Below are 21,873 nucleotides of genomic sequence, written 5' to 3' on the forward strand. Positions count from 1 at the left end.
AGAGAATGAGCAGAGCTAATATTTAAATAATTACCATGATCGATTTTATTATGTGTGTTAAGAATGGAGCCATACTGTTTGCAAGGGATGTGATATTGTTGGTCTCTGAGACACCTGTTCGCCTCCATTAAGATAAATATATGATGGACTGCACAACTATTACTGAGCCTTTAAAAATGCCATATGGATTGAATTACGAGGCACCTAACACTTACATTCAGGAAATATATTATATTAATTGACGTTAATTTTCCTGTCTCTCATCTGTTTGACCATGGGCGGATGACTCCTGCCACACCTGTCGTACTTACAGTCTGTTGGGTATAACAATCAGTTGGGGCATCCCAGATCTGCACCAGTGCCCATTTGTGGTTGAGACCATTACAGACCTAGACAACATTGAAGTCACTCCTGGTGAGTTCCTGGATAGTTCTGCTACGTCCATTTAGAATACAACTTTATTGTCCATATGTTACAACAGATCCCCCCAGCCTTATTCTAAAATTGATTAAATCGTTTTTTCCTCATCAATCTACACACAATATCCCATAATTACAGAGCAAATACAGGTTGTTAGACATTTTTGCTCATTTATAAAAAATAAAAAATAACAATATTTACATAAGTATTCAGACCCTTTACTCAGTACTTTGTTGAAGCACCTTTGGCAGCGATTACAGCATTGAGTCTTCTTGGGTATTACATTTTACATTTTAGTCATTTAGCAGACGCTCTTAACCAGAGCGACTTACAGGAGCAATTAGGGTTAAGTGCCTTGCTCAAGGGCACATTAACGTCATTTAGCAGACGCTCTTAGCCAGAGCGACTCACAAATTGGTGCGTTCACCCTATAGCCAGTGGGATAACCACTTTACAATTTGGGGGGGGGGGGGGGGTTAGAAGGAATACTTTATCCTATCCCAGGTATTCCTTAAAGAGGTGGGGTTTCAAATGTCTCCGGAAGGTGGTGAGTGACTCCGCTGTCCTGGCGTCGTGAGGGAGCTTGTTCCACCATTGGGGTGCCAGAGCAGCGAACAGTTTTGACTGGGCTGAGCGGGAGCTATGCTTCCGCAGAGGAAGGGGAGCCAGCAGGCCAGAGGTGGATGAACGCAATGTCCTCGTTTGGGTGTAGGGACTGATCAGAGCCTGAAGGTACAGAGGTGCCGTTCCCCTCACTGCTCCATAGGCAAGCACCATGGTCTTGTAGCGGATGCGAGCTTCAACTGGAAGCCAGTGGAGTGTGCGGAGGAGGGGGGTGACGTGAGAGAACTTGGGAAGGTTGAACACCAGACGGGCTGCGGCATTCTGGATGAGTTGTAGGGGTTTAATGGCACAGGCAGGGAGCCCAGCCAACAGCGAGTTGCAGTAGTCCAGACGGGAGATGACAAGTGCCTGGACCAGGACCTGCGCCGCTTCCTGTGTAAGGCAGGGTCGCACTCTCCGAATGTTGTAGAGCATGAACCTGCAGGAGCGGGTCACCGCCTTGATGTTGGCGGAGAACGACAGGGTGTTGTCCAGGGTCACGCCTAGGCTCTTCGCACTCTGGGAGGAGGACACAGCGGAGTTGTCAACCGTGATGGCGAGATCATGGAACGGGCAGTCCTTCCCCGGGAGGAAGAGCAGCTCCGTCTTGCCAGGGTTCAGCTTGAGGTGGTGATCCGTCATCCATACTGATATGTCTGCCAGACATGCAGAGATGCGATTCGCCACCTGGTTATCAGAAGGGGGAAAGGAGAAGATTAGTTGTGTATCGTCAGCGTAGCAATGATAGGAGAGACCATGTGAGGATATGACAGAGCCAAGTGACTTGGTGTATAGGGAGAAAAGGAGAGGGCCCAGAACCGATCCCTGGGGGACACCAGTGGTGAGAGCACGTGGTGCGGAGACAGCTTCCCGCCACGCCACTTGGTAGGAGCGACCGGTCAGGTAGGACGCAATCCAGGAGTGAGCCGCGCCGGAGATGCCCATCTCGGAGAGGGTGGAGAGGAGGATCTGATGGTTCACAGTATCAAAGGCAGCAGACAGGTCTAGAAGGACAAGAGCAGAGGAGAGAGAGTTAGCTTTAGCAGTGCGGAGAGTCTCCGTGACACAGAGAAGAGCAGTCTCAGTTGAATGACCAGTCCTGAAACCTGATTGGTTTGGATCAAGAAGGTCATTCTGAGAGAGATAGCAAGAGAGTTGGCTAAAGACGGCACGCTCAATAGTTTTGGAAAGAAAAGAAAGAAGGGATACTGGTCTGTAGTTGTTGACATCAGTGGGGTCGAGTGTTGGTTTTTTGAGAAGGGGAGCAACTCTCGCTCTCTTGAAGACGGAAGGGACATGGCCAGCGGTCAAGGATGAGTTGATCAGCGAGGTGAGGTAGGGGAGAAGGTCACCGGAGATGGTCTGGAGAAGGGAGGAGGGGATGGGGTCAAGCGGGCAGGTTGTTGGGCGGCCTGCAGTCACAAGTCGCAGGATTTTATCTGGAGAGAGAGGGGAGAAAGAAGTCAAAGCATAGGGTAGGGCAGTGTGAGCAGGACCAGCAGTGTTATTAGACTTAACAAACGAGGATCGGATGTCGTCAACCTTCTTTTCAAAGTGGTTGACGAAGTCATCCACAGAGAGAGAGGAGGGGGGGGGGGGGGGGGGAGGAGGATTCAGGAGGGAGGAATATGTGGCAAAGAGCTTCCTAGGGTTAGAGGCAGATGCTTGGAATTTAGAGTGGTAGAAAGTGGCCTTAGCAGCAGAAACAGATGAAGAAAATGTAGAGAGGAGGGAGTGAAAAGATGCCAGGTCGGTAGGGAGTTTAGTTTTCTTCCATTTCCGCTCCGCTGCCCGGAGCTCTGTTCTGTGAGCTCGCAGTGAGTCATCAAGCCACGGAGCTGGAGGGGAGGACCGAGCCGGCCGGGAGGATAGGGGACACAGAGAGTCAAAGGATGCAGAAAGGGAGGAGAGGAGGGTTGAGGAGGCAGAATCAGGAGATTGGAGGGAGAAGGATTGAGCAGAGGGAAGAGATGATAGGATGGAAGAGGAGAGAGTAGTGGGAGAGAGAGAGCGAAGGTTGCGGCGGCGCATTACCATCTGTGTAGGGGCAGAGTGAGTAGTGTGGGAGGAGAGCGAGAGAGAAAAGGAAACAAAGTAGTGGTCGGAGACTTGGAGGGGAGTTGCAGTGAGATTAGTAGAGGAGCAGCATCTAGTGAAGATGAGGTCAAGCGTATTGCCTGCCTTGTGAGTAGGGGGGGACGGTGAGAGGGTGAGGTCAAAAGAGGAGAGGAGTGGAAAGAAGGAGGCAGAGAGAAATGAGTCAAACGTGGACATAGGGAGGTTGAAATCCCCCAAAACTGTGAGGGGTGAGCCATCCTCAGGAAAGGAACTTATCAAGGCGTCAAGCTCGTTGATGAACTCTCCAAGGGAACCTGGAGGGCGATAGATGACAAGGATATTAAGCTTAAATGGGCTAGTGACTGTGACAGCATGGAATTCAAATGAGGAGATAGACAGATGGGTTAGGGGAAAAATTGAGAATGTCCACTTGGGAGAGATGAGGATACCTGTACCACCACCCCTCTGACCAGATGCTCTCGGGGTATGCGAGAACACATGGTCAGACGAGGAGAGAGCAGTAGGAGTAGCCGTGTTTTCAGTGGTGATCCATGTTTCCGTCAGCGCCAGGAAGTCGAGGGACTGGAGGTTGGCATAGGCTGGGATGAAGTCAGCTTTGTTGGCAGCAGAACGGCAGTTCCAGAGGCTGCCTGCGACCTGGAACTCCAGGTGAGGGGTGCGTGCAGGGACCACCAGGTTAGAGAGGCAGCAGCCGCGCGGTGTGGTGCGTTGTTTGTGTAGCCTGTGCAGAGAGGAGAGAACAGGGATAGGCAGAGGCATAGTTGACAGGCTGTAGCAAATGGCTACAAAAATGCAGAGGAGATCGGAATGAAATGAGCTAAGCATCTGGGAGAGGAGAGAGGGGGGCCTCCCTCACCAAAAACTTCTACCTCAGAAACTAAAATTGTTTCACTGAACCACCCGAACAAAAACTCTCCCAACTTCCACCTTTAGAAATCAGAATTGTTGTGAACCACAGTTGTTCAATGTTTAAAGGAATAGACTCAACCCACTTTATTCAGCTAGCCAACTATGACACCATAGCTGACTAGCATGCTAGCATCCAATAACACACAGTTTAACACACAGTTAAGCACCAATACTCACAACAAACCACCAATAGTGTGTTAACTAGCTAATTAGCATGCTAATTAGCATGGGTATGACACTACAAGCTAGGCACACCTGTATTTGGGGCGGCAGGTAGCTTAGTGGTTAAGAGCGTTGTGCCAGTAACCGAAAAATCTGTCGATGAGTCCTTGAGCAAGGCATTTAACCCTAATTGCTCCTGTAAGTCGCTCTGGATAAGAGCGTCTGCTAAATGACTAAAAATGTAAAATGTAAAAAGTTTCTCCTATTCTTCTGTCAGGTTATTTTCAGGTCTCTTCAGAGATGTTCGATCGGGTTCAAGTCCGGGCTCTGACTGGGCCACTCAAGGACATTCAGAGACTTGCCCCAAAGCCACTACTGCATTGTCTTGGCTGTGTGCACAGGGTCGTTGTCCTGTTGGAAGGTGAACCTTCGCCCCAGTCTGAGGTCCTGAGCGCTCTAGAGCAGGTTTTCATCAAGGATCTCTCTGTACTTTGCGCCATTCATATTTTCCTCGATCCTGACTAGTCTCCCAGTCCCTGCCACTGAAATGCATCCCCACAGCATGATGCTGCCACTACCATGCTTCACCGTAGAGATGGTGCCAGGATTCCTCCAGACGTGACGCTTGGCATTCAGGCCAAAGAGTACAATTTTGGTTTCATCAGACCAGAGAAGCTTGTTTCTCATGGTCTGACAGTCTTTAGGTGCCCTCCAAGCGGGCTGTCATGTGCCTTTTACTGAGGAATGGCTTCTGTCTGGCCACTCTACCATAAAGGCCTTATTGGTGGAGTGCTGCAGAGATGGTTGTCCTTCTGGAAGTTTCTCCCATCTCCACAAAGGAACTCTAGAGCTCTGTCAGAGTGACCATCGGCTTCTTGGTCACCTCCCTGACCAAGGCCCTTCTCCCTCAGTTTGGACAGTTTGGATGGGTGGCCAGCTCTAGGAAGAGTCTTGGTGGTTCCAAACTTCTTCCATTTAAGAATGATGGAGGCCATTGTGTTCTTGGGGACCTTCAATGCTGCAGACATTTTTTGGTGTCCTTCCCCAGATTTGTGCCTCGACACAATCCTGTCTCAGAGCTCTACGGACAGTTCCTTTGTCCTCATGGCTTGGTTTTTGCTCTGCCATGCACTGTCAACTGTTGGACCTTATATAGACAGGTGTGTGCCTTTCCAAATCATGTCCAATCAATTGCATTTACCACAGGTGGACTCCAATCAAGTTGTAGAAACATTTCAAGGATGATCAATGGAAACAGGATGCACCTGAGTTCAATTTCGAGTCTCATGGGAAAGTGTCTGAATACTTATGTAAATAAGGTATTTCTGTTTTTGATTTTGTATACATTTGCAAATATTTCTCAAAAACCTGTTTTTGCTTTGTAATTATGGGGTATTGTGTATAGATTGCTGAGGATTTAAAAAAAAAATCAATTGGAGAATAAATCAAATCAAATCAAATTGTATTTGCCACATGCGCCGAATTAAGGGCTTGTAAGTAAACGCTTACTTACAAGCCCTTAACCAACAATGCAGTTTTAAGAAAAAGGAAAAAATAGATAAGGAAAAAATAAAATAACAGTAGGGAGGCTATATACAGGGGGTACCGGTACAGAGTCAATGTGCGGGGGCACCGGTTAGTCGAGGTAATTGAGGTAATATGTACTTGTGGGTAGAGTTAAAGTGACTATGCATAGATAATAAACAGAGTAGCAGCAGTGTAAAAGAGGGGGTGGGGTGCAAATAGTCCGGGTAGCCATGATTAGCTGTTCAGGAGTCTTATGGCTTGGGGGTAGAAGCTGTTAAGAAGCCTTTTGGACCTAGACTTGGCGCTCCGGTACCGCTTGCCGTGCGGTAGCAGAGAGAACAGTCTATGACTAGGGTGTCTGGAGTCTTTGACAATTTTTGAATAAGGCTGTTATGTAACAACATTTGGAAAAAGTCAAAGGGTCTGAATACTTTCCGATGGTAGGGGCCCAACCTAGGATTCGAAACCGTCTACCTTTCGGATTTCAATCAATGTATTATGCTTGTGATGTTTTCAGAGAACGCGATGGATGTGGTAGAGATGATAGAGAGCCTGCTGGAGGACCATCCACACCTCAACTGCACTGAACTTGACACCGTTCTGACGAAACTCAAAAACATTGTATCCATCAGCTGGATGACCCCACCTCTGGGCAAAGCTATCATCAGCATCATCTCAGACATGTTGGAGTCTAAGAGCTACCTGCAGCATGTCACCAATCAGTGGGTGTTTTCTCTCTGTTCCACTCAGCCCTACGACACAGATCAGGTGGTTAAAGAAATGGAGTGGTGATCAGGAGGAGGCTTTTTCAAAACCACACAGACGAACACGATAGACCTTGAACCTGGTCCAGTATCCACACTAACATACTACTTAGAATGAAGGAATGTATTGGGCTAATGTTAGTATGGATATCGGATCGTAGCCCTAGACTATTGAAGCTGTACGAATTGATAATATGTTCTCTCTCTCTCTCTCTCTCTCTCTGTCTCTCTCTTTTTCTCCAGTATGCTCTGCTATCACTCTTCACTGTGTCCTCTTCTCTGCCCCCTTCTCTTTGCTCTGTAGAATACTGAACATCACAGAGATGGTTGGGGACAAGATGTCTTGTTTTTCCCAGACAAATTACACTTTGGTTGCTCCTGCGATGGCGATCTCTGTGGTGGATGTAGATCCTGGCCAGTTTCAGAGCCTCACCTTTGGCGTCTCGTCAACGGCAGAGGGCCTGAACCCTGAGGTTAGCACGAATGAAATACCATACATAACAATAGTTTACCAGCGTTATCCTTCTAAACACGAGGTAATATAACTGCTCTGAGGAATAAAGCCAGTTTAACCATCTGTACAGTCATTGATTTTGAGATGGCATTCTGGTGATGGCCTTAATTCATCTTGGTGTTGTAGATTTATATCAACAAGGATCCATTCAAAGGGACAGTTGCATTAATCTCCCTACCATCAGCCTTGAAGTACAGCTTTCCTCAACACAGTGGTGCCCAGCCGCGGGTTCAGTTTCAGTTTTATGGAATCCCAACTCTCTTCATGGTAACAGAGTTGCACCACAGCAGGGTTTATTATGTCAGAACTGTATTGTATTAAAGGATAGAAGTAAATCCCAATCCTGTATACTTTCGCTTTCAGAACAACCCGAGTGGGAAGATCCTGAACACTTATGTGGTCTCAGCCAGTGTCACCAATGCCAGTGGCCCCATCAAGGACCTAGAGGAGGATGTTGAGGTGACACTGCATCACCTGATGTCCAATACAGTATGTGGAACACTTACTGCCCTTACAAAAAAAGATTGCAGTTTTGAAACTGCAGTAAAAGTGTAGTAACTGCAGTCGACTGTGGTATTTTGGACGCAGTAATTGCAGAATAACTACGGTGTAGTGCAGTTGAACTGCAGTTATACTGCGCTCCAACTGCAGTTACACTGCAAAATTACTGCTGTAAAAAAACTCTTAACTCTAATCTTTTTTCGTAACAGTGACAATAAATCAATTGAACAACCACTTGTAAAATGATCAATCAAACCCATATTCTAGTGCCTGATCCAATTATATTTTCTCTTGAAGCTTGGCAAGGGGGTGCAGTGTGTCTACTGGGACTTCAATCAAAATGGTGGGTCCTATTATAGAGTGCCTTCAGAAAGTATTCAGACCCCTTGACCTTTTCCACATTTTGTTACGTTACAGCCTTATTCTAAAATGTATTAAATACAAACAATTATTCAGCAATCTACACACAATACCCCATAATGACAAAGCAAAAACAGGTTTAAAAAAATGTTGGCACATTTATTAAAATAAAAAAACTGAAATACCTTATTTACATAAGTATTCAGACCCTTTGCTATGAGACTCGAAATTGAGCTCAGGTGCATCCTGTTTCCGATGATCATCCTTGAGTTGTTTCTACAACTTGATTTGAGTCTACCTGTTGTAAATTCAATTGATTGGACATGATTTGGAAATGCACACACCTGTCTATATAAGGTCCCATAGTTGTCAGTGCATGTCAGAGCAAAAACCAAGCCATGAGGTCGAACAAATTGTCCGTAGAGCTCCGAGACAGGATTGTGTCGAGGCACAGATCTGGGGAAGGACACCAAAAAATTTCTGCAGCATTGAAGGTCCCCAAGAACACAGTGGCCTCCATCATTCTTAAATGGAGTATGTTTGGAACCACCAAGACTTTTCCTGGAGCTGGCCGCCCGGCCAAACTGAGCAATCGGGGGAGAAGGGCCTTGGTCAGGGAGGTGACCAAGAACCTGATGGTCACTCTAACAGAGCTCTAGAGTTCCTCTATGGAGATGGGAGTACCTTCCAGAAGGACAACCATCTCTGCAGCACTCCACCAATCAGGCCTTTATGGTAGAGTGGCCCGACGGAATCCACTCCTCAGTAAAAGGCACATGACAGCCCGCTTGGAGTTTGCCAAAAGGTCTGGTCTGATGAAACCAAGATTGAACTATTTGGCCTGAATGCCAAGCGTCACGTCTGGAGGAAACCTGGCACCATCCCTACGGTGAAGCATGGTGGTGGCAGCATCATGCTGTGGGGATGTTTTTCAGCAGCAGTGACTGGGAGACTAGTCAGGATCGAAGCAAAGATGAACGGAGGAAAGTACAGAGAGATCCTTGATGAAAACCTGCTCAAGAGCGTTCAAGACCTCAGACTGGGGCGAAGGTTCACCTTCCAACAGGACAACGACCCTGTGCTCACAGCCAAGACAACGCAGGAGTGGCTTTGGGACAAGTCTCTGAATGTCCTTGAGTGGCCCAGCCAGTGCCCGGACTTGAACCCGATCGAACATCTCTGGAGAGACCTGAAAATAGCTGTGCAGCGACGCTCCCCATCCAACCTGACAGAGCTTGAGAGGATCTGCAGAGAAGAATGGGAGAAACTCCCCAAATACACGTGTGCCAAGCTTGTAGCGTCATACCCAAGAAGACTCGATGCTGTAATCGCTGCCAAAGTTGTTTCAACAGAGTACTGAGTAAAGGGTCTGAATAGTTATGTAAATGTGATATTTCCGTTTTTTCCCCAAATAAATTAGCAAAAAATTCTAAAAACCTGTTTTTGCTTTGTCATTATGGGGTATTGTGTGTAGATTGATGAGGGAAAACTGTTTAATCAATTTTTAAATTAGGTGGTAACGTAACAACATGTGGAAAAAGTCATGGGGTCTGAAAACTTTCCGAAGGCACTGTAAATCACTGAAGAATTATCAAACAAATAAAATCAGAACATTTTGGAAAGAGTATACTTAGAGTTGATTTGTGTGTTTATGTTATCTCAGAGGTAGATCAAGTATTTAGTTTATTTTACTACAGAAGGAAATGGAGGATGGGAACAGCATGGATGCAGGAAGCACAACACCAGTGCTGACTATACCACATGCCTGTGTGACCACCTCACTCATTTTGGAGTACTTCTGGTAATGACCCTCATTTAAATGCACCAAGGCTGGTAACCTTACAAAACTTTATCAAAGCTTTGTTGTCACTATGATGTCATTCTCTACCCCACTGTCCTCACTTGTGTTATAGGACGTATCCAGGACTCCAGTCGACATACCAAATGAGGAAATTCTGACCATCATAACTTATTTGGGCTGTGGTGTATCCTCCCTCTTCCTGGGAATCACTGTATTGACATACACAGCATTTGAGTATGAATCAATTCAGTTACATACTGTACACCCGGCAGTTTAGAGTGGTACCGTCTTCCTATTTTCACACTGTATCATCTTTTCGTCTGTTGTAAAGTAACTTATTCATTCCACAGCCTCCTACTTTTTTTCATACACCTTATACAGAACTATCTACTTGATTCTTGCCCTGTCTGCTTCCTCTCTGTCTCATATCCCCCCACCTTCCCTCACAGGAAGCTCCGCAGAGACTATCCATCTAAGATCCTCATCAACTTGTCTCTGGCGCTGCTGGGGCTCAACATGGTTTTCCTCGTCAACTCCTGGCTCTCCTCCTTTGGCAGCTATGGGCTCTGTGTGGCGGTGGCTTCCACACTGCACTACTTCCTGCTGGCCTCTTTCACTTGGATGGGCCTGGAGGCTGTGCATATGTACTTTGCCTTGGTCAAAGTCTTCAATGTTTATGTGCCATCCTACATCCTAAAGTTCTGTGCGCTAGGATGGGGTGAGATCAACGTCTTAGTTCAATTAGAACATTAGCAAAATGTGTTCTTTTTTTTATTTTTTACTAGTTAGCAGTATTCCCCTTTACTTTTATAAATTGAACCATATCACCTGTTCTCCTTCTCCATCTTCCTCCCCTCTTGCAGGAATCCCTCTGGTTATGTGTTGCCTTGTTCTGGTTATGAAGAGAGAGTCTTACGGCAGTTCCCTCGGCAGTGAGTCCATAGAACCACTGGATAACCCAGATGCGTTGTGGGTATTAGATTCATCCTTCCGTAGTTTATCGTTCCCGGTCACTATCATTAGATGAGCAGCACCTTTTTTTCTGACACTTAATGACATGTATCTGACACTCTCAGTGTCAACTCAAGTCAAAACTTTATACAGTTAAATTAAACAAAGTGTAGATCATGGATGACCATTGTGTGGTACTAGTGTCTGTAAAGTATATCTGTGTATTATAGATTCTGGACTGAGGTTGTTATTCAGATGTGTAGATAAATCCCTCTCTCCTATTATCAGCTGCTGGATCCAAGATGAAGTGACTTTCTATGTGTCTGTGGTGGGCTACATTCTGCTGGTGCTGCTGTGCAACATGGCTACCTTCGTTGTGGTCCTGGTCCAGATCCGCCACATGCGGGTCAATCAGCCAGCCGGCATCCACAGCGGCCTCCTTCTGCAGGACCTGAAGGGGGTGTCCAGTCTCACCTTCCTGCTGGGTCTCACCTGGACTGTGGCTTTCTTCGCCTGGGGGCCAGCCAAGGTTCCCCTCATCTACGTCTTCTGTGTCCTGAACAGTCTGCAAGGTGAGTGACTGCTGCCAAGCAACAGGCGTTTGTCTGTTTAAGTCATAGGGTATAAGATATAGGGTATAACCTGATGCCAGTTCATCCCTTTAACCTTTTACTGCAGTGGGCTAAATCAGGGTCACGCAGAGTGATTATTGGTAGTCTTAAACAAATCTACTTTGAAACAAAAGTATACACCTCACACACGTACGATGTCAGATATAGAGTTGAAATGTATTCCATTTTCAGCTTGCATCCCAATATTACACGTTACAGTATAAACATCACAGAAGACTGAAATATAACAAAACTGTTTGACATAGAAACACTGGATTTTATTCGTTTTCTTTTAAATAATCTTTATTAATTATGCAATTATGAAAAATATTAATAACATTCCAACCATGAGTCCAACGAGGGCGCTTTTGTTAATTGACTACAGGAAAGGGCTACATCATAGGGTATTGGGTATATAGGGTATAACCTGATGCCAGTGTTACCACTGTGTTTCAGGGTTCTTTATATTCCTGTTCCACTGTCCGATGAAGGAGAATGTGAGAAAACAATGGAGAATCCATTTGTGCTTTGGAAGCTTAAGGCTCCAAGAATACTCTGGTATTTGCAATCACATATCAATATAACTTCCTACCACCCAAATCAGAAATGAAATTACTCAGTTTGACCATTGTCAGATTAAATTAAATGTTTACAAAAAATACATTTTTATGTTGATCTGAAAATAAAAAGTTGGAGATGTATAACTTGTCTTGTTCAGAATGGAGCCATACTGCCACGGTTGGTGCCAAATACAGGCCTAACCCTCTGGTGCGCATGCCTTCTGTGAGGTCCATCAAGTCCAGTGCCACAGACAGCACATCTGCCTCCTCCGACTCCAGTCAACGACAGGTCTCCATCAGAAGACCTAACTTGGGTGAGATCCCATTATTTCCAAGCAAGAATCATTCTGATTTATCATTATTCTATGACTCCTATGAGGACATTATCATGAGTGATTAGAGAGACAGTGTTTAGTGTATAAATATATGTTCTTCTTGTTTCCCCCTGGTTGGCAGACCTCGTGTATGTGAATAGCTTTGCACTACCACGCGTCCAATGCAACGCCACTCCTCTTCCTCACAAGAGGGCCTCTTTCCCAGAGGAGGGGAACTACGAGGGGCCCACTTGGCAAGACGGATCTCACCCAAGACATCGGCTACCCATCCCTTAACACCTTTCAAATACAGCAGGGAGGAACACCTTTTAATTTGTGCTTACAAACAAAGATTGTAAGTCAACTTGTGCAATCAGCGTGTGCAATCTGAAATATCAGACATAGCTTGCTTTTGTCTGACATGGCAGCTTGTGCTTTGACTCAATCTTAATGGGACATGAATGCACTTGTGAAGGAAGTCTCCCCAAGAGAGTAGCATATGCACAGTATGATGAAGCAAAAGTAATTTTGGACATAATATGAATGATGTTTTTATTTTATTCTTACATTGGAACAAATAAAAATGAAGTTCATTGTGATGATCTAGCTGATGTCCTGATGTCCATCCTTACTGATATATTAATTGTACTGAAGGTGTGACAAATTAGACTAGTCTGTAAACGTGTGTAAAACTGACAATAAATGACATTGACTGCAATCATTTTTAAAATATCGGTATTTGTGTCAGCATCAAAGTATTATGTGAGAGGAAAAATACAAGTATGCGCCTGAAAAATTGGGATGGAAGCACTGACCCCAGTTATTTTGTTGATTTGTGGTGAAAGGGGTGGTGCTCTCTACTGTTATAGCCTATATTGACAAGATATTCGCGTGACCGTGCTAACAATGGAAATACATGTCTCTCAAGGATGGATGGCAGACGAGATTAGGTGGAACTATTCCAGCACAGATTGAACAATGAGCCAGGCATTTCCACTCAACACCAATGGTGATGAGAGGAAGCCCAGTCAGAGAGGAAGAGGCGAATGGAGAGGGATAACTGGGTCAAAAATCTGTCTTCTCCAGCAGGTGGTGTTGTTTCGTTTCTTTCCCTCACCAAGCGAGGAGTTTTTGTATGGAGGTCAATGAGTGTGTTGAATTTGGTCAACACATTTTTTATGGTTTATTTGCTACTTAAGGTTTATTTAATCTAATAAGAAGTTTCAGTACTGCTTAGGTTGTTACAAGTGTACTGATATAAGTAGGACATGTGACATCCTTGCAACAAGAAAAAAACACTTTATATTGACATGAGGTTAGTAGCATAGCCTCTCTCTCCATTGAATACATTTGGTTGATGTCAACAACCCTCATCGAATGTTCAAAAATTTCTTAAAATAGCGAGATGTATCCACCAATCCAAATAGAGGAATAGGCGGGAGCTTGACACCCTGCCATTCCACTCTGTGGACAATGAATAACATTGTTAGGGTGGAGACATAGGTATCTTGTCATTATATCCAACTCTCTGGCCCAGTGGCTGGCAGTGGGAGAAGATGGAGCAAGATGGATTTTGGCCGACATTCTGCTAATTTTGTCATGGATTAAACATTTGATCTCACTACAGTTTTCTGGTCCCAAAACTATAATCTGTTAGGAACAGAGTTGAGTTATTGCACACGGAGATATGCAAATAATGCTAGAAAGCGCCAATAGGATCTCGCAAGCTCGTGCTTAGCTCTGCCCACCTCCTTGCTTGTTCTGCCCACTATGATTATTTTCCTCCCAATGCGACAGGCTCTGGTCTATCTTGGGTTAGTTATAAATATATTTGATTCTAGCCAATGAGAGGGCCGATCTACCTCAGTGGGCAGATACACCTGTGAACAACAGGCACAACTAAATTGGTTTTCTTAAAGTTGGCGGAATGCCATGTGCATCCACTTATATCAATACATTTGTAACAGCCTAAGCATTACGACATTTTTATTCAATCAAATAAGCCTCATGCAATTCCACACTTTCTCATTGACCTGCGTACAAAAAAGGGCTTATCTCACGCGGACATAATTTGGGCGGAGTAAATCCTCTTGCTCTTTGGCATGAGCTAAATTGCTAAATTGTAGAAATGGGTGGGGTTTATACATAATTATGACTTTGTGGCTGTGGTAACTAGTGACGACCCTCATGTTGTTTATTAACTACCGGACGTTATTCTTTGACACCGGAAGTGTATCTTCAGTCATCGTTGGTGGACCATCAAAGGTAACGTTAGTTGGCTAATGTTTTGTGAACGTGAAATTAGATAACTAATCAATACTCTACATAAGAAATGCGACAATTCATTGATCTCCAAATACAACCATTGCTGCTATTTGGCTCGCTATTTCGTTTTGTCGTCGAATTCCTGGCCAAACACACAAGACAGAGATGGCTAGCTACCGTTGCAAGTGTGTTGTCATTAGTGAGCTACGTAAGCTAGCTAGGCACACTTGATTGATTGCCAGTAACTAGCTAGCTAAAAATCTTGACTCTACAGTTCACCAGTCTTACGTTAGTTTTGAAATGATTAGTTAACATGGTTGGGCCACTATTCTAGCTGGCAATGTCCCATTCAACATCACAGCATGTTCTCGACACAAGAAAGATCTTCAATGCAAATATGTCCTTGTCACTACCTGAACCTATTTTTCCTGTTGTTGTTTAGATGAGTGGTGATACTAATGGAAATAAGGAGTTCCATGAGCAGCTCCGTTTGCAGCAGCTGTATGGCCAGAAACAGGGGGGCAGAGATGACCCTTACACCTTCGTGGACCCAGAGGATGGGACAGAGTATGACTGGGACCATGACAAGAAAGCATGGTTTCCTAAAGTATGTTACCTTCTCATCTTCTGCCTAAAATCGTACATTTCTGTCAGTTTCTCTGATCACCTTTTGTTGTGAGAATATTTTGTGTGAAGTAGTGCTTAGGGTAATTCTGGTCTTCTCGTCCAGATAACAGAGGACTTCCTTGCAGCGTATCAAGCTAACTACGGCTTCACAAAGGATGGGCAGCATGATCCAAATGCTGCATGTGCACCTGACACCGACACACCAGCCAAACCAGAGGAGGGGAAGAAAGCAGAGAAGAGCACAGACACGGAACAGTCCAAAGAGGTCAAAAAGGAGAAAGGAGAGAAGAGGAAGGCAGACGCAGGTACAGGATGTTTTACATCCATGAAGTGAACATGTGATAATCTCAAAGTGATGTGTGTACTCAAAGGGACATCCTTGTCTTTGCAGCCTGGTTTGATGTGGAAACAGACAAGAATACCAATGTGTATGTGTCAGGTAAGTCTCTCTTCTCTTTGTCACCATCTATGGATATGGCTACCAGACCTGGGTTCAAATACTATTTACTGTATTTTAAATACTTTCAATTTTGAAATACATTTGGAAAGTATTGGGAATAAATGTTATCTGAGTTAAGGGTATTTGAAAGAAAGTATTAGAAAATATTTTCAAATAGTATTTTATTTGAAGCATTTGAAAATACTTTGAAATCCCATTTGATATACATTATTTGAAGTATTTGGAAGACATTCAAATACTTCAAATATAAGTAGTGGATTTGGCCAGGGGAAAATATTCAAATACACAGAAAATAAGTGAAATTCAAATACCATAAGTATATAAAATACCAATGTTTAAATAAATGTGTATTTGAACCCAGGTCTGGTGGCATTATAAGCATTTCGCTATACACCCGCAATAACATCTGCTAAATATGTTTATGTGACCAATAAAATGTGATTTGATTTGGCTACCAACCATAGAGATAAATAGAGGACTCATCTTTGTACCTGTGCCATTATAGCGTCTGTGACAGCATGGGCAGCTCCATTTTAAAGTAGTCAATTTCTTCTTCATTGGCTGATTGCTCCCAACTCATAGGAATCCCCACCCAGTTGACTACTTTAAAATGTTGTAAACCCTCAATGGCAATGTCCATGCTAAAACTGATTATATCAATGGGGAGTCCTCTAGCTCTATGCTACCAACACAATTGAATGTAACTGTTAAGGCAGAAATGCATCATTCAGGAAAGTTCCAACTGTCCTTTTAGTCAGGAAAGTTCTTTCCTATTCCTCAGGTCTACCACCAGACATCACCACGGAAGAGTTTGTTGAGCTCATGTCTAAGTGTGGCATTGTCATGAGGGACCCTGTCTCTGAAGAGTACAAAGTCAAGCTCTACAGCGACGGCTATGGGAACCAGAAGGGGGATGGACTCTGCTGTTACTTAAAGGTCAGTGCTCTGGTGTGGAATCATTACTCCAAACAGAACGAAAACGAAATGTTCTATTGGATAGATTCAGGTAGGTCCCTCCCTGATTGCTAAATCTGTCCAATAGAAACACTTGTTTTCTTGTTTGGAGTAATGATTCCACCCCTGGGCTTAGCGGTGTAATGGTTGGTTGTGTGTGTGTGTCAGTCTTATGAGGAGTGCAGTGGGGATGATTAGGGTTCTCAGTCAGTGTAAGAGGTACATGGATGTCTTTGTGTTGTCTTTTTTTGTTGCAGATTTTATTATTTGACAGATAAAATATACACACACACACACAGTACATACATACAAAAAAACTTGACAGGGATAACACAAAGTAAATTCCAGATTTCCATTGTGGTCTATGAAAGTATGTGTGGTAAGAGTGTGTAGCGTCTCCATTCAGTGTGCCCCTCCTCTCCCCCTCCCCTGCAGAAGGAGTCTGTAGCCCTGGCTGAGGGGCTGATTGACGAGTCAGAGATCAGGGGTTATCAGCTCCATGTGGAAGCTGCCAGGTTCGAGCTCAAGGGCCAGTACGACGCCAGTAAGAAGAAGAAGAAGAGCAAGGATCACCGGAAGAGGATGAAGGCCCAGCAGAAGTATGGCCCCTCCTGCTAAATTCTGGAATTCGAATTGGAGTATCTCAGTGCTTTTGGCCAGTAGGTTTCCCTTTTGTGTGGCTCATCTCTCACCATTGGTCTGACTGACAGGCAGCTGGACTGGAGGCCAGAGAAGAAAGGGGAGGCACGCATGAGGCATGAACGTGTGCTCATCATCCAGAACATGTTCCACCCCAGTGACTTTGAGGTGAGCAAAGACTTCTCTATCTCTCTCTCTCATACCTACATCAACACGCATGACCACAAAGAGCTGATGTAAATATATAGATGACTGGTATGAGGAGGACAGCAAATATCCCCAGAGCAATGTGTTTTAGGGAGTTAGGCATAAGCCTTTCTCCGTCAGAGATCAGGAATGGTTGGGTTCTAGTTTAACATCCCAACACTCCGAAGCTCTTCTTTTCTTATCTGTATTAAACCCATATACTGTATCTCTGTCCCACAGGAAGACCCCCTGGTGTTAAACGAGTACCAGGACGACCTGCGGACAGAATGTGAGAAATTTGGTCAGGTGAAGAAGGTCATTGTTTTCGACGTAAGTGTCTGCTAATGTGAATAGGCTAACCTAATTTCTGTCTCACTGGCATAAACAAAATAGCACACTCCAAAATCCGAAACATGTCCTCCATAAGGTAGCATTTGGGAACCATCGAGTTATATACAGTTAACTGCCAAAATAAAGGAAACACCAACATAAACTGTCTTAATAGGGCGTTGGGCCACCACAAGCCAGAACAGCTTCAATGCGCCTTGGCATACATTCTACAAGTGTCTGGAACTCTATTGGAGGGATGTGACATCCTTCTTGCATGATAATTTCTGTTATTTTGGTGTTTTGTTGATGATGGTGTAAAATGCTGTCTCAGGCACTGCTCCAGAATCTCCCATAAGTGTTCAATTGGGTTGAGATCTGGTGACAGAGACACATCCACACTCCCTTTAAACTCCCTATGCTCCCATGAGACCCCTCTTTCAAAGTCACTGACATCTCTTCTAGCCATGGTAGTCAAAATAATGAGCATCTGGGCATTTTTCAAGATGCACGTTCTATTGTCACGTGCACAAGTACAGTGAAATGCCTTTCTTGCAAGCTCTTTCCCAACAATGCAGTAATCAACAATGCAGTCATTTTTATACATGACCCAAGCATGATGGGATGTTAATTGCTTAATTAACTCAGGATCCCTAATTTACTCCAGTGTTTCCTTTATTTTGGCTGTTACCTGTATATCTTCAGTGTCCTGACAGTAGCCATGTTTCCATCCTGCCATTTTTATGCAATGAAATACCTGACTCACAACAGGTGTGATGGAAACAGCTAATTGTTGTTAAACTTTCCTAACTGTTGACAACACAAAATACAATCTACAAGGGTGAATATTTATTTAGCTGTTGACAAAGATAAATACAAATTATTCCTCTAATCCATAATCTCATGTAGGTTACCACGTAAAACATTTGATAGAAACATGCAATAGTTTATTTAAAATACAATAGAATCCCTTCAAAACGTTTTATATCCAATAAAGCAAAGTTTATGCGACAGTGTTTTGCCAAATGTGACATCACTCTGCACTGGTGGTTTATTCAAGCCAGTTTGATGGAAACAACTCTGGTGGGAAAATGTGCATATTTCTTAAGGAGGGAAACCTAGCTAGTGACATGCTCCTATTTCTTCCATAGAGACATCCTGATGGAGTGGCCTCGGTGGCCTTCAAAGAGTCAGAGGATGCAGACGTGTGTCAGATAGCATTGGACGGCCGCTGGTTTGGGGGCAAGAAGTTATCAGCACAGCTGTGGGATGGATCCACTGACTACCAGGTAAGAACCATGCTGTTGCCACATTAGAAGCAGAAAGGACCCAAATGTCAGCACAGACCGGGCTCATTAATGTTTAAAAAAAACATTTGTTAAACTATTTTTAATATTGAATATACGGAACCGTTGGGTAGGGCTTGCAAGTTAAGCATTTCACTGTACATGTGACAAATAAAACTTGAACGAGGCAGTGACAGGAGCCTGACCAGGAGTCAAATGAAAGACTACACTATCACATTAAAGATTACAGAGAGGCTTAACACATCTTAAACTGTTTCTGGAGCATAGCAACCACCTCTGTTAATGTACCATAGTGAATATAACTGTGTTGACGTCTTTCTGTCTATAGGTGGAGGAAACCACTAGGGAACGAGAAGAGAGGCTGAAGGGCTGGGCAGCCTACCTGGAGGGAGGGAGCAAGGGGCCTGCACCGCTGGGGGCACCGCCTGGAAGTACAGAGGGACCAGATAAACCAACCACAGAGTCATCGTTCATCAAGGCAGAGGGACCTGTGACGGAGACCTCCAACTCTCAGAGCCAGGAAGCAGGGGTGAAGGTAGCAGAAGACCCAGGGGTGGAACCAGAGACCTCTGAGGACTCAGCAGTAGGTTCCACTGACAGGAAGTGATGAAGAGGACACGTAGAGAGATGTCTGTCTACGTCACCCTCTGTTCAGCGTATAAAAAGGACAGTCTGCTAAACTGCCCCACACCTCCCTGTTTGATTGGTGGAAAGTGACACATTGAGGAATTGGACTGTTGGCATGGAAGTACTCGGTTCTTGAATACTTGGCGATTAATTAAAAAAAAAGTGATTGATATATTTAATTATTTCCCTTCAAAAACACCAATACATTTGCAACATCGCTTTAATGTATTTTATACTACATTTGTGTAATGAACTAAATTATCTTGGTCTTGATGTGAATCATCTGGAATGGATACTCCGTTAGGGACCAAGCCTTGGAGAAGTGTTCAACTGAAAGGGTTTACATCCAGGTTTCTCATTGGCTCTCTAGTAGTGGACTCGATTTCAACCTTAAAGCTGAAACTCAAGTGTCTGTCTTGTCATATGATTTGTTTTGAGATGGAAAATCAATTTGACAATTTTACCAATGGCAACCATGCATGGTATTGTTTAATCTTTCACCTGTATTATTGGTTGCTGTGTAGTTAATGCCATAGGGCAGCAGATTTGTTTGTTTGTGTGAAAAAGTAACCATACATTAGATTCACTGGGCACAGATGTCTATTCCACGTTGGTTCAACGTAATTTCATTGAAATTACGTTGATTCAACCAGCGTGTGGCCAGTGGGAGAGTTGTGGAATGTTAGAAAAAGCAGCAGAGACTGGGGAAGTAGTGGGGAGGTTTCAGCCTGTGGGGAGGGAGAGCTGGATATCAGCCTACTCTCCCAGTAGCTGCCTGTGCTGGATCGAGGTGATAAGTCCTCTGGGGAAGGCAGATCCAGACCACCCACACATCCAGACCACCCACACACATCCAGACCACCCACACACATCCAGCTTCCAGACAAGCTCATGTCCAGCCTCTTAATCATGTGCACAGCTGCATCACTAATGAGCTGTTATGCCAATAACCATCATCTACCACACATTGTCCCTATCCTCTAACTCTAACAGATTTCCCACCTCCAAGTAATGGTTTTGGGCACAGTCCTCTTTCCAGGCGTTGCTGACGCATGGTATCAGCTAACCACAATGGGGGCGTTCCTCTGCCCAGGGGTTGCTGACGCATGCCAGATCTCATGCCAGACGCATTGCCTGGATAGTTGAGTTTATTTTTTACAGGTGCACATTAATAAACTTTTCAGTAAAAGTGCCAGTTTTAGCCAGCTGGCTAATTTTCAACCTCAGCCCTTGGGCAGGTTATTAAAAACTATTCCAATAACAATAGAGACAAACAATGAGCAGTGAGCACATGTAGAGCAACATAGGACAAGCAACACGTAGCAGACAGACAGTGCAACATTGGACAAGCAACACGTAGCAGGCAGACAGACAGAGAAACATAGACAAGCAACACGCAGGCCATTTAGGATCTTGAATACGAGACATGCGTCCGTGTATTGCACAAGACTTTCCCAACTCGGGAGCTCATGCTTTCTCAGGATGTAACAGTGATGATGGCTATTGGGCTTTCTATCAAGCACTTTGAGAGCCTGTTTGTAGACAGACTGAATGGGTTTTAATGTTGTACAGCAAGCTTGGGCCCAACTAGTCAAGCAGTATGTTAAGTGGGGGAGGATCATAGCATTGAAGTACAGTTTTGCTACCTCTGTAGTCAAACAATTTTGTATGAATCGGACATTAGCTAGGTTGAATTTGGTTATTTGAGTTACCTTGGAATCAAGTATGATGCCAAGGTACTTAAAATCGTATACTACCTGGAGCTTCTCCCCTGATACATCGACATCAGTTTCCCTCTTTGTGAAGAACATGCAGACTTTTTTCACATTGAGATGCAAACATGAGCAACTTTGTAACCTGGACCATTACAGTAGTGAGTCACTGAGCCACTTTGTAACCTGGACCATTACAGTAGTGAGTCACTGAGCCACGTTGTAACCTGGACCATTACAGTAGTGAGTCACTGAGCCACTTTGTAACCTGGACCATTACAGTAGTGAGTTCTTGTGCAGCTTGTTGTTTGCTCTTTGCATGCACATATATCACTGTATCATCTGAATACATGTGTACTTCAGACCCAGTACAGACAGAAGGCAGATCATTAATGTACAGGTTGAACAGGAGGGGCCCCAGTATTGACCCTTGGGGCACGCCCACATCATAGCTGAGAGTGGGAGACAGCTCATTGCTCACTGACACACTGGGTTCTGCCTTCAAGGTATGATTTCATCCATCTCAAGGCATCAGGGGTAAAGTTGAACTTGGACAGTTTTTTGATGAGAACCTCATGGTTAACGGTATCAAAAGCGTTCCTTAGGTCTAGAAACACAGCCCTAACAATGCCCCCTTTGTCCATCTTGGACTTCATATTCTCCAGAAGAAAGCAGTTGGCCGTTTCTGTGGAG

General features: G+C 44.4%; 1 protein-coding gene and 1 pseudogene across 2 annotated transcripts in view; both read left to right on the forward strand.

The window, feature by feature from the left end:
* The window catches only part of LOC311099857, a 28,769-nt pseudogene extending 15,959 nt beyond the window's left edge, over window positions 1-12,810 (forward strand). Inside the window, exons 20-33 of the transcript XR_014615727.1 lie at window positions 314-414; window positions 6,218-6,422; window positions 6,769-6,937; window positions 7,105-7,245; window positions 7,342-7,467; window positions 7,777-7,822; window positions 9,537-9,640; window positions 9,753-9,874; window positions 10,090-10,358; window positions 10,504-10,609; window positions 10,880-11,163; window positions 11,659-11,760; window positions 11,921-12,076; window positions 12,219-12,810. The product of XR_014615727.1 is annotated as an uncharacterized misc_RNA (transcript). The remainder of the gene's footprint in view (window positions 1-313; window positions 415-6,217; window positions 6,423-6,768; window positions 6,938-7,104; window positions 7,246-7,341; window positions 7,468-7,776; window positions 7,823-9,536; window positions 9,641-9,752; window positions 9,875-10,089; window positions 10,359-10,503; window positions 10,610-10,879; window positions 11,164-11,658; window positions 11,761-11,920; window positions 12,077-12,218) is intronic.
* Window positions 12,811-14,302: 1,492 nt separating this feature from the next.
* Window positions 14,303-19,875, forward strand: LOC311100285 (17S U2 SnRNP complex component HTATSF1-like). The gene is made up of 10 exons (XM_084141142.1): window positions 14,303-14,341; window positions 14,784-14,948; window positions 15,072-15,273; window positions 15,360-15,407; window positions 16,210-16,364; window positions 16,818-16,981; window positions 17,093-17,189; window positions 17,448-17,537; window positions 18,686-18,823; window positions 19,170-19,875. The coding sequence occupies exons 2-10, from the start codon at window positions 14,784-14,786 to the stop codon at window positions 19,446-19,448; spliced, it is 1,338 nt and encodes a 445-aa protein (XP_083997268.1). The 5' UTR covers window positions 14,303-14,341; the 3' UTR covers window positions 19,449-19,875.
* The last annotated feature ends 1,998 nt before the right edge of the window (window positions 19,876-21,873 follow it).

This window comes from Coregonus lavaretus (genome assembly GCF_964263955.1).
Source record: "Coregonus lavaretus genome assembly, chromosome: 24".
Taxonomy (NCBI): domain Eukaryota; kingdom Metazoa; phylum Chordata; class Actinopteri; order Salmoniformes; family Salmonidae; genus Coregonus; species Coregonus lavaretus.